The following is a 16,349-nucleotide window of genomic DNA, read 5'->3' as shown; positions in this document are numbered from 1 at the left end:
AAATGAGGACTTAGCAGTTTTATTTCATATTCATGTAGATTGTTCCCCTAGGAGAAGAGTGTAATTCACTCATTATCAGCTAGTATAGTGACACTGGAGAGGTCCCTCACAGCATGCAGCATTTTAAAATTAGGAGACAGAACATTAAACCTGTATTCAATGGCTGGCTCCATGAATGAGGATTCTATTTAACAAAAACCAATTTCCATATTTCTTTGGTAAACAACTACTTGTAATAAGTCATCTGCTTCTTTTGGTGCACACTCAAAGTTCTGTCTAGTCCCATAGTTACAAGGTCAAGTAGGGAATCATAGCACCCTGCTTTAGCCCAGATTCTGGGTTAAAGACAGTGATCGGGACGTCTTAAATGTATTTAGGTTCTTGAATGTAGAAGAGTTTAGAGAGTAAGTATGTTTTATCATTTTCTCCTTTTTTTTTTTGTTTTTAAACATACAATCTGACTTTGTCCTTTCTACCAGGTGGCTAGTTCAGATGCATTCTTCTTTTAAGAGTCTCTCCTTTCTCTTTACCTCAGGAAGAATTACACTCCTGCTTCCTCACCCAAGACCTGTTAACTAGTGATGGAAATTCTCAAGTCATTCATTAAAGAGGAAAAGAATTACTTTTGCAGTCAGGTTAACAGGTGTATGTTTCATATAGGTAGCAACGTATTGAGAATATAAAGCATATTTACAATTACAGTCGTGTTTTAAACAGCTCCAGATTCAGGGATATGAAGCATTTCCCTCTGGAAGTCTCCAGAGTCTTCTTACCTGATCTCATAGAAATTGAGGGCTCATTCTTTCCTTTCAGGAAGGGTTATTTTTCCATATATTTTAATAGACATTTACCTAATAGAGGTGATATTTATGTGTTCCAAAAATAATCCCAGGGCATAACTGTCTTTCTTTTTCTAATTTATCACCCCAAACCAAGAATTACTTGAAAAAAGAAGCATAAGAATCTTAATATAGCAAATATACTTTGCTTTTTTAAGGCCAAAGGAAAGAGCTGGGTGGGGGGTGGGTAGAAATGATAGCACACTGAGATAATGACTCTTTGTGCTAGAAATCCCGATTGGCAGCCTTTATATTTATGCTGCCTTTTATATGGAGAGTAAATTTTAGCTTTTTGATGATCAAATGAAATACTTGACCAGTGATTCAATCATGAATAGTTGATGTTGCTAGCGGGAATTAATACTTCTTAAAGTAATTTTAATTCAGTGGATCAAATTTGTTTTACCATACTTTTCTGCTTTTAAAACGTCCTCCGTATGCAACAATTATTTTCTCACGCTAAGAAATCAGTAGGCCTCTCATATTTGTGTTCTTGAAACATCAGTTTAAAATTATTATCTATGACTTTCTCTTTTTACTTCATTTTACTGGAAAGTCAAAGGTCTCAACATATTTGGAAGAATCCAGGTGCCTCAAGGGCACATAGAAACATTCTGATCATTGTTTTTCTTATATACAACGCCTTGCCCGTAGGTATAAAATTCTGGTTCTAGCAAGGGTCAAGTAACATGACGGATTGGGACTTTTCAGATAGAAGCACTTGACTTCCTCTTGCCCTTGGCATTGTTAATAGTTACTGTAACAGTTTTCCTTGGTGCTGACAGCCCAGTATTCCATATTTTCATGTCATAACTATGAGACAGGGCAGTAACATGATGTATATAGCCTTTAGCTTTCAAGGCTTCAAGTGTATGGCAAATAAGAGAATCCAACACTCAGAGAGGCTAGACGTTGTGTTTCACGCTGAGAAGTTCGAGTCCTTGTTGGTTCCCGTCTAGACACTGTATGCTGGACAAGTCCTAACGTGAGTGACATTTACACTGGAGTGTTTCCTTTTTCCCGTCAGTGGCAATGGAGGAGGCAGTGTTGCAGTGCCTGGAAGTTTTCCTGAGCTGCGTCATCCACTCAGATTCTTTTCTAAAGGTCTCTGTGCCCTACTCAGGCAATGCTCCTCCTCCTTAGACTGATCGTGAGGAACCATCTCTATCTCTGTGCTTCCGTCTCCCCCACGTAGATGAGTGCTCGGTGTCTAAGACACGGCTTACCATGAAGTGCTAAACGTTCTTTGTAAAATTAGTGATTAGTTATTATAAATCGTGGAGGATGGGTGAATCTTTCCTCTTGACAGACTGTGTGTGTGACGGTGGAAGGTCTGAACTATAAGCTGGATAAGGTACCGTGTACTGTAGTCTTGTCTTTATGACAAGTATTTTAGATCATTGAATTTGCCGCTTGGCTACACAACGTTGAAAGACAACACTCAATCATGATTTGGGTCTATGTGCCTGTTTCCATCATATGGGAGACAGTATTATAGTCAGTAATACTATTCTAAAAGTGGACATTTTTTTTTTAATTTAATTTTTTTTTTAATTTTTTTTTCAACGTTTATTTATTTTTGGGACAGAGAGAGACAGAGCATGAACGAGGGAGGGGCAGAGAGAGAGGGAGACACAGAATTGGAAACAGGCTCCAGGCTCTGAGCCGTCAGCCCAGAGCCTGACACGGGGCTCAAACTCACGGACCGCGAGATCGTGACCTGGCTGAAGTCGGACGCTTAACCGACTGCGCCACCCAGGCGCCCCTGGACATTTTATTTCTTAGCAAAATTGATTATTTAGGACTAATTCAGAATTCAGAATTATATTTTTTAATATACTTGGGAAATCAGGCTTCTTAAACTACTCAAGAGGCCATTAAAGGTATAAATTCTGCCCATATGACACCTGTCCTAGAAGTTGCTCCTAAGAACTGAATTGATGTGGAAATGAGAATGCCACTTATAGTAAATAAGGTTTTTGGCTTAACTGAGGCTTTTATGCTCTTGGTTTCAGACACTTGCTTTCATGGCAGGCTCATTCATTATGAAGGCGGTGAAAGGCAAAATGTTTAGCAGCCAGGGGAAAAAAGACAAGAGCTGGAGAACGAACTGCAGAACAGAATGAAAAGTCAGGAAAAAAACGCACATGAAGGGAAACAGTGAAGGAAAGAAAAAGATCCAGAAAGAGGAAATACAGAGACAGCAAGAGAAATGAATATAAATTCAAATAAAATACCAACATTGCCTTCTCATATTAGTAGAACAATGTTTGGCTGTTTCATAGTTTACTACCTTACCTTATTCAAGATTAAATATTATTTTTACCTGTATGATCCTTTTGAAAAGACCTGTTCTGCACAGAAGTAATAAAACTCTCTCTCATCTAATGTACTTGTGTTTCTGGAAACTTTATGTAGAGTCCTTGAATATGGAAAAATGATTACAACATGCCAAAGACTCAAAATAGTGAACGGGTATTGTATATACCAGATCCTATGCCATACCCATAGGTTTGGTTGGTTGAGGTTTTTTTATAGTGTGGGTTTTTCTTCTGCGGTTTTAAAAACATTTAACAAAAGGTGATTTGGGAAAGAGAGAAAAAGCAGAATTCAATCTTTGGGAAAAACATATCTTTTTAAAAAAATTCTCGTTTAGCCAGTCTTTGTTTTATCCTTTAGAATAACATTTATTTATTTATTTATTTGTTTGTTTGTTTCTTTTTGAGAAAGAGAGAGAGAGGCACAAGCAGGGGAGGGGCAGAGAGAGAGTGGGGACAGAGGTTCTGAAGCAGGGAGCTGACCGCAGGGAACCCAGTGAGGGGCTCAAGATCACCACCTGAGCCGAAATAGAAGTTGGACGCTCAACCGACTGAGCTACCCAGGCGCCCCTAGAATAACATGCATTTAAAACAATGGGATATTGCTTTATTAAATTAAGCTGAGACATTTTGGGAAAACTTAGATTTTCAGAACAAAATGGAAGACGTGGGTGAAGATCCTTAATTAGCTGTAACTACAGAGAGGGCAGGATTTTCTAGCTCTTCTCCCCTCTTCTGTCCACCTGTCTCCTCACCCCTTCACACACGCACACACACGCACACACGGCCCCTGTGCATTCCTCTTTGGCTCTCCTGTAGCACTTATGATAGGCTGACTACCAGTTGTGCCACAAGGAACCAAGATTCCTATTTGGTTGAACAGTGACCTCAGATTCAGAATAATACTTAAATGTGCCTTTAAACATTAATATAGCCCTTCTGAGAATTTAAATAACCGACTGATGTGTTTTTTAATATTCCTCCCATTTTAATGCATCAAGAGTGAATACATTTTATAATTTAGTGATGAATGGAGTAATAGTGTACTTTGATTTGGGTACAGCGTCTGTGTTTTGAAATACTTACTTTTCTGGTTTCTCCACACAGGTACAATTTCCCCTGTCCTAACTGGGTTTGTTGATAGGCTTTCTTTTTTTTTCTTTTTCTTCCTCTTTTTCTTTTTTCTTTTTCTTTTTTCTTTTTCTTTTTCTTCTTCTTTCTCTTTCTTTTTCTTTTTTTCTTTTCTTTTCTTTCCTTTTCTTCTTGTTGATTTACTTTCTTTAATGCCCTTCAGTTTCACAACCACGTAATTAACATAAGTTACTGTATTTTAAAACTCAGAAGGCTTTTTAAAAATTCTGATACTGTGTGCTACAATAAAGTGACATTTGTTTATATGAAAGCACTTCTACTGTTGACACTCAGTATGTTGTAGGTTGAGACAAAACAAACACCTGAAAATGTTTGATGCTGGCATCTAGATCAATTTCCTGTGAGGTCAATTTCATATTAATAGAATGAAGATTTTTCTAAACATAAGAGATGCGTCGTAAACAGTTCTGTTTGGATTTAAAATGTTGAGTTCATGAATTTCAAGTAGTTAAGGTGTGTTTGTTTTGTCTCACTTTGCCATGAGACAGCCTGAGGAAAAAGCCAGAAGCAGAGTAATCCTTCAGAAAAGTTAAATGACCAAATTAGCAGTAAATTTCCATTAACTACTAGCCTTTTCAGGCCTCCACTGCTACTTAATTCTTCTGTCTCTTCACAAGCATTTAAGTAAAGTAATGTTTATGAAAAGGAATCCCATACAAGTTGTTCAGGTGGATACTTGCCTCTATTTCAATTAATACCACTTCATGTAATGCACCTGTTTTTGAGTGTCTGTAAGTACAAATGAAGGAGAAACAGTCACAGTTTTTAAAGCAAGTGATCCTGTGCCCCTTTGATAACAGAACAACTGTCGTTAGTAGACTTGAAAGGGAGCCGTGTTTCTCAGGATCTTCTTGAGTATTCAATTTGTCAAGCATATTGCTTTTGAAATACTTTGGCTGTATGCCATAGGATGTCCAAAGATGTTTTATGGTACAAATATCTTAATTCTTGAGGGGAAATAAGTGATTTTTTCCCCCTGAGTTGAAGAAAGTTAAAAGCAAGCTTATTTTCTATCTATCCTTGCTGATACATAACAGAATCTTTATTTGCCAATAATCTTCTTGTTGTGGTTCATAATCTGTGTTTGATCACAGACCCCTTTCAGAATCAATGAAAGCTATGAGCTTTCTCTATAAGAAAAATGCCCATAGCCCAGTTTGCATGCTATTTTATTGTGTTCCCAGAGCCAAAGCTTGTTCATAAACCCTGGTGAAGAAACTTTGTTACGTCTGAGAATTCTATGGATGTTACTGGTGATAAAAATCTTACCATTTTAATTTATATACACTACGTATCTTATACTTTTCTTTTTCTTTTTTTTAAATGTTTATTTATTTCTGAGAGAGAGAGTGCATGCACGAGTGGGGGAGAGGCAGAGAGCGTCCCAAGCAGGCTCTGCACTGTCAGCACAGAGTCTGACACAGGGCTTGATCCCACGAACCATGAGATCATGACCTGAGCTGAAATCAAGTGTCATGTTGTTCAACCGACTGAGCCACCCAGGAACCCCCCATAGTTTTATTTTTCTTATATATTTGTAACACATAGCTACAACTTCTTCAGTGCATGTTTAATTATTTCTTCTTTATTAAGAAAGCCATTATACTATATTAGGAGATAATATCAAGTTACTATGCCCTATACCTATGTAAAACATCTCATACCCTTGAATAGACTTACAGAAGAAAAATCAATAAAGTTGTATACTCAATACCATATTGCTAGATGAATACCCAGCTAATAAAATGTGACTGTAGGGTTATTGATTTTAGGAAAAAATAATTTTAGTAAGAGCCACAAGTGAGAGAATGAATTTTGATTTTCAGTAATCCCTCATTTGTTCTTTTTAAATCTTGGTTATAATATAGAGAAGTAACTGTGACAGTTAATGGGATTTGCAGGGTCACTTTGATGAGGTTGACCACCAGGAAAAGGTGGTACAATAACTGTGATTACACTTGAGTTTCTTAAATAGAACTATTGAAAGGGAATAACAGAACAGTGCAACCCTCTGTCTCCCAGGTGAAGGGACTCTGCTCCACAAGGCCCTTGTCATGCACAGAAAGGCAAGTCATTAACTCCTCTTCCATACATATTCCTTCATCCTATAGATTGCCTTCCTAGAAGTTCAACTTAAAAAAGTTGCCAGGGTTCCTGGGTGGCTCAGTCAGTTAAGCATCCGACTTCAGCTCAGGGCATTATCTCACGGTTTGTGAGTTCGGCGGTTTGTGAGTTCGAGCCCTGCCGTCGGGCTCTGTGCTGACAGCTCAGAGCCTAGAGCCTGCTTCAGATTCTGTGTCTCCCTCTCTCTCTGCCCCTCCCCTGCTAGTACTCTGTCTTTCTCTCTCTCTCAAAAATAAACATTAAAAAAATTAAAATTAAAAAAAGTTACCACGCTTAGGAATCATGAATTTTCTGCTTCGTCTTGGTTCATGGCATCTTAATCTCCCAAGTCCAAGGAAAGAGGGGAAGACCCGGAATACCTTCCTGTTGGAAGCATCTTGATTTTCTTACTGTTGTGTACACAGCAGTGTTTGAAGAAGATGAAGGAGACAATAGAAAACTGTTGGCAGTCCTCAAATCTGGATCCCGAGATGCCAGAGCCTTGTTATCTTATTTGACATCTGCTATTGTACGGCTCCTGCAAGCTCTTTTTCCTTGGAGGTCCTTGAAACCTGCAACTTACTTATATGGCTCAGAGATAGGTTCAGCCCATCCTGCGATGCTGCTATACTCAAAAACAACTTTGCTTTGAAAATTCTAAAATACCTTCCTTCATGTATATTTGAAACATCCAAAAATTGTTTTGTGTAGATTCTTTAAATTCATTTCCTCTTGGTTTTTATTTTATTGTGCCCACTTTACTTCCATCTATCTTTACTTTGTATCTGGTAATGACCTGAGCCCATCTCGGTAATGACCGAGAATTGGATGCTCAACCAACTGAGCCACCCAGGCATCCCTATTCCTTTGTATTTAATTTCATTTCAGTTGTTTTGCTTACTAATTACATCTTTTTGGTTTATTCCTGTAGTAAAAATAAAGCCCCAAATAAGGGACACTGAAATAGATAAGGAATAATTTTATATGTGATCAACAGTGTCTAAGAATTTAACAGATTTTAAAGCAAAAAGAATACCTAAGGGTCATCCACTCTGATTCAGCTGTTGGCCCATGTCAGGGACCTGGGATTAGAATCCAAGTTTCTGTTTCTCCAGTTCAGTACTTTTTGATTATTGTCTATTGCCATTAATTATTCTTTCTGAACCTATTTAAGAACGTTACGCAATTGAATTTGACATTTTAAAATAAAAACAACTTTTTTTCAGTCACTTTTTACCCTTCCTTCTAAAGGGTCTCAGCTATTGGGCTAATAATAGAATAGTAGGCCGTTGCTATCTGCACAGGGCCTAACTTTTGGGTCCCTCTCTTAGGACATTGAGAGAGGGATTTAATATCATGCCATTGCAGATTTCCTTTTCACATAGAGATACTAACTTGAGCCATGGATACAGATTACTCTAACAGTAGGAAGTGGACTGTTTTTTCCATTTGTCTCTAAAATATCAAACCCAACTCACGTGCCCAAGGCCGCTGCCATAGAGGATATGGTTCACCAGTTTGTGCCTCACCAAGTTGCTTCTTTCTGTCACCTCCTGCCTAGATATTCCCAGTCGCATCTGCTGGACTCCACACTGAAGTCCCTTCCTTCATCCCCATCTTTCCAGTGCCCCCAGGACTGTACGCCCTCAGAACCGCCTCCCCCTAGCCTCCTGATCTGCAAAAACTTTTTCTTGTATCTCACTGATCTCTTTTAGGACCTCTCAAAGTCACTTTTGATTTGTAAAACACTTGTCCGTGCGTTCTAACGTTATTCTGAGGACAGTCTAGCTAGCAGGAAAAGTTTAGCGTAACCCTTAGGACTTTTCTCTAGGAATAAGTCCATTTAAACACTGATCTTCTACAGACAGTGCTCTGCCTTCAGTCAGTCTCTGAATGAATCTAAAGGTAGGAATTTAAGGCAGGAAGAAACCTACCCATTTGGACTTAACCAGTGACCAAGATGAAGAAGACCAGGCAGACCTTAGTTAGTTCTTGTATCTCACCAAAAAGTCCCTGGGGCTCCCCCCTTGGGGGACTAGCCCTAGTTACCCAGACCAAGAAGTCAACTGGAAATGCACCCTTTGCCCTACAGGGCACTGACTTATCTGATTTATTGTTGACACAAGCAAGAAGAGTCTCAGTAACAGAATCTATTAGTGACCACTGGGTTCCTATGGAATTGAGGGTTCTCCCTCAAAAGGCATTTCTTTATTCTTCACACTTTTGGGTGTTTTACCTTCTGACTTGAGTACTTTAAGTGTCATAAAATGCATTGTATTTTCAGTAGTCTGCTAAGGAAATCCCTGTTGTTCCTGGGGGCTGATGTCAAATGAGGAGGTCAGGTCCAAGGTGGTGATAGTCACATTATTGCATTTATTTGCAACCTGACTGATGGGTTAGCCTGGGGCTGTTGATAACTTCACGCTTGGACTTAGCAAGAGAAGATGCTTTGGAAGGGTGTGATTTGAAGGAAAACAGACCCTGGTGGGGACAGTCAAGGTTGTGGAGCAGACGGACGTCCATTTGTTCTAAGACAGCATAGCATAGAAGGTGAGGTTTTAATAGAAGTGGCATGTGAAGAGGTGTGTGTATTTTTCAAGCCAGTAGAGGTTGGTGTTGATTTATTATCAGAAAGTACCTCAAAGTTTTACTAACGATGATCACCATACCTTAAAACAGGTTGGATCCATTTCTATTGCCAAGAGTTTTTGTTTGTTTGTTTGTTTTTTTAATGTTTATTTATTTTGAGAGAGAGCTCACACATGCCCAAGCAGGGGAGGGGCTGAGAGAGAATCCCAAGCAGGCTCTGCAGCGTCAGCACAAAGCCCGATGTGGCGCTCGATCCCACAAACCATAAGATCATGACCCGAAATCAAGAGTCAGATGCTTCACCAACTGAGCTACCCAATCGCCCCTCTACTGCCGAGTCTTGAACAATGTAGCTTCTCTAATACCCTTCACTAGCAAGTTCCTTCTAAAGCATGTAATGGAAAATGGTGTAATGTCTTATGACTCACTAGAATATAAACTAGAACAGCTTTTGGAGATACTCATGTCAAAATGTAGAGTGATTTCAGTTTTCCAAATTAGCACTTTTTTTTTTTTTAAATCTGAGATGTTAGTCTCCTGAATGTCTAGACTTCCCCACTATGAAATGTTGCATGCTAATAAATGGTGGAAATGCCGGTCACCTCATGTCATTACATGAACTGTTTCCTGGTTGTTTGCAGGAACTGAGAGAAATACATAATAAGCAACAACTCCAGAAACAAAAGTCCATAGAGGCCGAACGTCTGAAACAGAAAGAACAAGAGCGAAAGATCATAGAATTAGAAAAACAAAAAGAAGAAGCCCAAAGGTAAGTCTTCTCGTGGATTGTGTGGCCATCGGGAAGAAACGTTGAGTATTTATTCTTCCTTGCGGGGCTTTTGCAAGTATTTACTGACTTTGAAAGAGCCTTCAGTCTTTAGTGTGTGTGTGTGTGTGTGTGTGTGTGTGTGTGTGCACACGCACAAGCACAAATAAATACGTGTATATATAAATCTTTGCATATATAAGTACCCCCTGAAGTTTTTGGTGAGTTTCCAGAGCTCTCCCAAGCTACTACTATGTAGATAAATGGAATTATACAAGGAAATGAGGACACTTGGTATGCTCATTTGCATGCCAATGACCAAAATACGTTTCCAGTTCACAGCCTTTTTATAACAGTGGCTGTCCTGAGCGCTGGGTTTGAAATCAAAGCCCCTGAGTGGTCGCCACGCAGGCTTTCTCCAGCAGGACTGACCACGTGCTACTCTGACTTCTTTCTTTTCTTCAACTGCAAATTAAACTTGAGTACAAAAGGAGAAAATTTGCTGCTGCTGCTGAAGATACACATTTTTTTGTTTGTTTTTGTTTGAATATTTGTGTTTGTGGTTTGTTATTATTACTTGTAACTTTCTATAGTAAGTTGTAGAAACATATTTGTTCACTTGCAGGGTGTCTGATTTCGTTACTGGATATTTGCGTCTTAAATTTCAATTAATTTTTGACTCTAAGAAACAAAAATGACCAAGTATTTCAATGACACAGTATACGTTGTAAAAATTGGTTATTGAAATTAGAATAAAAAGATGGAGAAACATACGTTAGGCAAGTCATTGACCTTAGTGAGCTGAGCTCAGTTTAACTACCCAGAGGGTGCACACTTTGTTGTGGGTGTCTGTAGTTCAGTTAACCCTTGAACAACAAGGAGGTTAGGGGCACAGACCCCTGCTCAGTTGGAAATCTGAGTATAACTTTTGACTCCGCCCAAAACTTAGCTACTAATAACCTCCTGTTGATTGGAAGGAAGCCTATAACTAACACATATTTTGTTGTGTTGTATATATTATATACTATGTTCTTACAATAAGGTAAGCTAGACAAATAAAATGTTAAAATCATAAGAGAGAAAATACACTTACAGCACTGTAGTGTGAAATATCCCCATTTAAGTGGACCCACATAGTTTACCAGTGGATAGGTGGGTAGGGTCTCTAACCAGTTTAGAGGATTGTTTTATGGTTTTCTTGGGGCTTGATTCAAGGATTCATTTCTTGGATGTGCTGATTAACTCTAACTCCATCCTTTTCTTATCTTCAAAGTTGATAAGACGCTTTGATTATTCACATTAAACTGCACTAAACTTTCATATTTCTGCAGAGGAGAAATCAATACAAAATATCATAATACAAAAAGGGTAGATTTTCTGCTTACAATCATATAAATAAAACCAAAAATTAAGTTCAGAAGTTACATGATGTCTTTTATTAGTAGAAAATATTAAGTACATTTTTATTGTGGTTTTGTTGTTGTTATGAATGACAACAATTTTTTTGTGCTTTCTTAAAAGATGTTTTGAAAAATTTAAGTAAAATGTTAGAGATTTAAGCTAAGAATTTTACTGCACCAAATTTTCACATTCATACAGTGTAGAAATAAATATAATATTTTTTAAATGGAGAATACAAGTTTTATTTGCTTATATTATGTTCTTTTGGCAGTGTCCTAATTCCAGGAGATGACCTTTGTGCTTTGGCCATGTCATAGGACAGTGGTTCAGTATGTGGAGCCTAGAACCAGGCTGCCTGGGATTGAGCCCCAGGCAGGTGTGGCCGTGTGGCTTCAGACAAGCCACTTATGTGTAAAATGGGGACAATAATAGGACCTCCCCACCTGGTGTGAAGACTAATGGAGTTAATGTAGGAGGAGGACTAGTTATTACTATCATCATATTGTTTAGTTTGGTACATGAGTTTCATTTAAAGTGTTTTCTGATTTCATAGACTGTATGGGGTGAGAGAAAACCACCCCTAGTTGTCTCCTATGGGTTTCAGGATGAGGTCTTCTTATATGTCAGGGCCTAGATTTAATTACACTTTTCGCATCAGCTGTTTGGACAAACAGTTAGTTACCAAATTCAGGAAGATGCATAGAGACTATTCAGTAATGGGTGGCCGCTGCCTCGAGGGTTCCAACTCATCTGTTGCTTTCAGCTTCAGTTTTTGGGGGACCTACATGCGTGTTCATCTGGGTGTGCTCCCTCATCACGGATGTTTGTTCCTGTGCGTGTTAGGGGTTTTGGTGGTGAAATACCAGTCTTCTCATCGAGAAGTATCTTTGTTATTCTTCTAACTACTTCACAAAATACATCAGAAATCTTCTTTCTGTGTTCTTCTGAGTCGTGTGGTTTCATTGCACTCAGAATCAGAGCCCTGAGAGCCTTTGTTTCATGGACTCAGACTGCCCCATCTGAGGAACAGTATCCCCTCCGTGTTTAGCATTCCATTGACTAGACGGAGCTTTTTTGTGAAGAGACCACAGCAGTGGTAAACTGGAATTGCTTCCTCGCAGTAATCGAGCTTTTTGTTGACAGACGAGCTCAGGAGAGGGACAAGCTGTGGACTGAGCACACGCAGCCGGACAATGAGCAGCAGCGGCCAAGGAAGATTCACGATGAAGAGAAACTCCGAAGGGAGGAGAGTGTCAAGAAGAAGGACGGCGAGGAGAAGGGCAAACCGGACACACAGGACAAGATGAGTCGGCTTTGCCATCAGCATCAAGAACCCGCCAAGCCAGCTGTCCAGGCACCCTGGTCCACCACAGGTATTAGGGGCCAAAAGTCATTCTGGCAAGTGAGTTTTCTCTCCCAGATCTTCCTGAGAAATTTCCATGTCTAACAGGCCCTGTCTTGGCTCCTTCCATAGAGGTGAGAATGCCAGTGTCCTTTTCTCGGACTGTGCAGGTGTTCATTCTCTAGGATCACGAGATGCCTGTTTAATCTTCCACCACCGTGCCAACCTTTGGTCCCTAGTACACTGGCGTCCGGAGTCTTGTGTAGACAAAAGTGGCATGAGTTTTCCTTTCCAAGCCCCATGCATAAACCTGTGTTCCAAATTTGGAAAGAACCTGTTGCTTCTCCACTTGGCTATTTTCTCTGGGAATTTCTGAGCTGTTTCAGCCCCAGGAAATGACACCTTTTCCCCCTTCAGTCTGTCTTCAGTCTGCACTGCCTAAAGCCGTGTCCTTTACCTTTTGAAAACTGTGACTTTTGTTTTGCCCTTTGATCATAAGTTGCCTCTTTAAATTCTGGTAAATGAAAGACTTTGAAATCGCTAGGAAACATGAACTCTTACATGAGATGCAACCTAGAATGTATTTTTGAGATTCTTGTGTGGCTGTATAATATTGTACAGCTTTGCAGAGTAATACTCAGCTGAAGAAAGTGATTGCTTTTTCCTTTGCATGGTAAATTATATTGATTTTGTTTGATTATCAGTGTGCTTTTTATTGATATACAGAAAGAAAAGAAAGCAGCACACTGTTCCGTAGGGTTTGCTTCCTGTTTACTGTGGGCAGGAATGGGAGTGGGGTTCAGAACTGGGTCTCACACCCTCCCTGCCTGCGGTTTAGGAGAAATGATGGCAAGCTTATTTATGTTTTAATGCTTTCTTTGATATGAAAATAATTTCACCAGTACTCGATCTTAGGCAATTAGTTTTAAGTTCCTTATCTTGCCTCCTAGTATAAAATGAGGATTGCGGCCCCTGGGTGGCTCAATCAGTTAAGCGTCCGACTTCAGCTCAGGTCATGATCTGGCAGTTCATGAGTTCCAGCCCCATGTTGGGTTCGGAGCCTGGAGCCTGCTTTGGATTCTGTGTCTCCCTCTCTCTCTACCCCTCCTCCACTCTCTCTCTCTCTCTCTCTCTCTCTCTCTCTCTCAAAAATAAGTATTAAAAAAATTTTTTTATTAATGAGGATTTCTTTTTTTATATAACTTTTTTAAAAGTTTATTTATTTTGAGAAACAGAGCTTGTAAGCGGGGAGGGGCAGAGAGTGAGGGAGAGAGAGAGGATCCCAAGCAGGCTCCACACTGCCAGAACAGAACCCGATGTGGGGCTCGAACCCGCGCACTATGAGATCATGACCTGAGCCAAAATCAAGAGTTGGATGCTTAACCAACTGAGCCACCCAGGCGCCCCTAAAATGAGGATTTCTGTTTCCTTTGGTCAGTGAGATACACTGCACATCATCCAGCTGAAGACTGCATGAAGATAATACCTTCCCTTCACTGCTTTTCAGAGAAAATAGATGTGTGTCTAAATACTTGCAGCACTAGGGTATAAAGTTCTGAGGGCTGTGGTTAGGTATTGTTAAGTTTTAGCCAGAAGCCAAAATGTCTTCTGCTTGCATGCGTTTTTGAAAACTTTTACTTGAAATCTAAATTATTTTCATACAAGTTCTGTCTTTTGGCTCACTTCCCCTCCCCTGGGAAATGTAGAGGAAGACTTACTTCACCAGGGATTATCAATAATAATTGTTCTTGGTGAAATCGGCACTTACATTTTATATGATTGCTTTAGGGACCTAAAACATCGACATTTCCGTGTCTCTTAGTATGGAGAGTTGTGCTGCTTTACTTTCTGCCAAGGGAGTTTTCTTCTTGGCTGATTCAGTTCGGGGGTCACATTCTAGCTGCTGCATTGTACTCGGCACCCTGGGTGGAGAAGAGGGGGATTGATGCTTTACAGATGTGCACTGCTGGAGCCTGAGCCGGGAGGCTGTTCTACAGGGACCTAACACAGCCTCACTGCATTTGGCGTTGGGATGGCCTTTGTTCAGGGAGCGTCGGCCAGTGGACTCTGATGGGTTTGAGTTGCTGACATCAGATTTGGCTCTCCTTAGGCACTAAGTATGTGCTTCAGAAATTTCTTGAATAGATGGAACTTGTTCAGATGGTAAGGGCCGCAGTAGAGCAGAGGTCCTTCATTTGGCTTGTTGTCATGCATATGTGTTCCGTGTAATGTTTTATTTTTGTTCCCTTCTCCCCACTGTTTTGGAAATAGAAAAAGGCCCACTTACAATTTCCGCACAGGAGAATGTAAAGGTGGTGTATTACCGAGCGCTCTATCCCTTTGAATCCAGAAGTCATGATGAGATCACGATCCAGCCCGGAGATATAGTAATGGTAAGAAAGACTCCCGTCAAAGTGTGATTTCTGTCAATGATTAGCACCTGTCCTCCTCCTGCACTTTATTTGACAGCGTGAAACTGTCACCGAGTATGAAATCCAGTAATCCAGCATCTGGACTTTTGAAGTATGGGCTCAGTCTTCCTTCCCTATCAGAATGAAAGATGGTATTTAGAAATGTATCCTAACATCACTTTAAAATAGAGGTGTTAGAGAAAATGGGTTGTTATCACAGCCTGGGCATGTTTTAAAATCTATAAAGGTCTGGTAATTTCAGAGTTTAGATTACCACTTACATATTATGAATAGTCCTTAAGACATAGTTTTCAGTGCAAAATGCTTTATCATCATTTTCGTAATTGCCAATGATAACTTCTATATTTTCGGATCAGTGCATCTTTTTTCCCCTTTGTGTGATCGTTGAATTGTGTGAAGAGCCATGAATTACATACAGTGAATCTGCCTTCTTATTCTGCAAATGAGCAGATAAAAGAGTTTGGAATTTTGCTTCGTCAAAGTTTATTTTCTTTAATTACGGTAATAGTTAAATATAATCTTATGAGGGTAACTCAAACTATAGTAACCAGTTTAAGAAGGAATGAAACAATGTGGTTGACCGAAATCACTTTCTAAAGAGAACAGTAGTTCCTGCACCTAGTTAATAACTTAAGAATAAGAGTCTTAGAAATGGTCATACTTTACATCACTTACTGTCGGGCATTTTTTGTTTGTTTAAAGATGGGGATGGTTCCGAATTTTAAAAGAACTATGAAAGTCAAAGATTGAGATAAGCATGCTTCTCATACTGGTATTACATGTCTTTGGACTAAAAATGTTGTAGAGGTCATTGCACCCTTACTTACGTGTTCCTCTCGCACGTATACATCAGATCTCTGGGTGGAGGAAACACTATCTTTAGTGAACCAAAATATGTAGAAAGAACAGTGTGTTTGGTATTCAGAGATATCAATCATTTCTCCCTTTTTTTCTGATAGTTTTTTTCTCTACCTGTCATGGGCTAGAAATAAGAGAATCAAGACCAAATATCCAGATTCTTCACAAGTCAGAATCTCTGTAACAATCACAAACCCTCTTCAAATATAGTCCAGCCTCCATTCAGCAAACTATTTGAATGCCTGGGTGCCAGCCTTACTCACTCTTTGCAGGAAGAGCCTCTCTTTCTCTTTGGCGGATGCACCGCACTCATACACATGAACAGTGATTCAAGGCCGCCCCGTCACCACTGACTCTTTCCTGTGCTGTGTTTGCTAGGCCTGAAGCAGCTTTATTCATGCAGCCTCGTCTTTGAACTATTGTGGCTTTTAAAGCATTTGAATTGTTAAAATATATAAAATATGACACCAGGAATCTAAAACTTGTGAGAGTACAAGGTGACATCAGATAGGGCCTCATAACAAAGCGTGTTTTTTTTGTTTTTTTTAC

At 39.6% G+C, this 16,349-nt stretch overlaps 1 protein-coding gene across 9 annotated transcripts in view; it reads left to right on the top strand.

The window, feature by feature from the left end:
- The window catches only part of ITSN1 (intersectin 1), a 217,817-nt gene that overhangs the window by 123,343 nt on the left and 78,125 nt on the right, over positions 1–16,349 (top strand). For all 9 annotated transcript variants that reach the window (XR_008297553.1, XM_027041668.2, XM_027041666.2 and 6 more), the window contains exons 17-19: positions 9,643–9,770; positions 12,312–12,541; positions 14,782–14,903. Coding sequence is in view for 8 of the 9 variants with exons in the window: in XM_027041668.2 (XP_026897469.1) it covers positions 9,643–9,770; positions 12,312–12,541; positions 14,782–14,903 (480 nt within the window). In the remaining variant the exon portion in view is untranslated. The remainder of the gene's footprint in view (positions 1–9,642; positions 9,771–12,311; positions 12,542–14,781; positions 14,904–16,349) is intronic.

This window comes from Acinonyx jubatus, chromosome C2, assembly GCF_027475565.1.
Source record: "Acinonyx jubatus isolate Ajub_Pintada_27869175 chromosome C2, VMU_Ajub_asm_v1.0, whole genome shotgun sequence".
Lineage (NCBI taxonomy): Eukaryota > Metazoa > Chordata > Mammalia > Carnivora > Felidae > Acinonyx > Acinonyx jubatus.
Note: the sequence above shows the minus strand (reverse complement) of the source record. Positions and strands in the feature narration are given on the sequence as shown.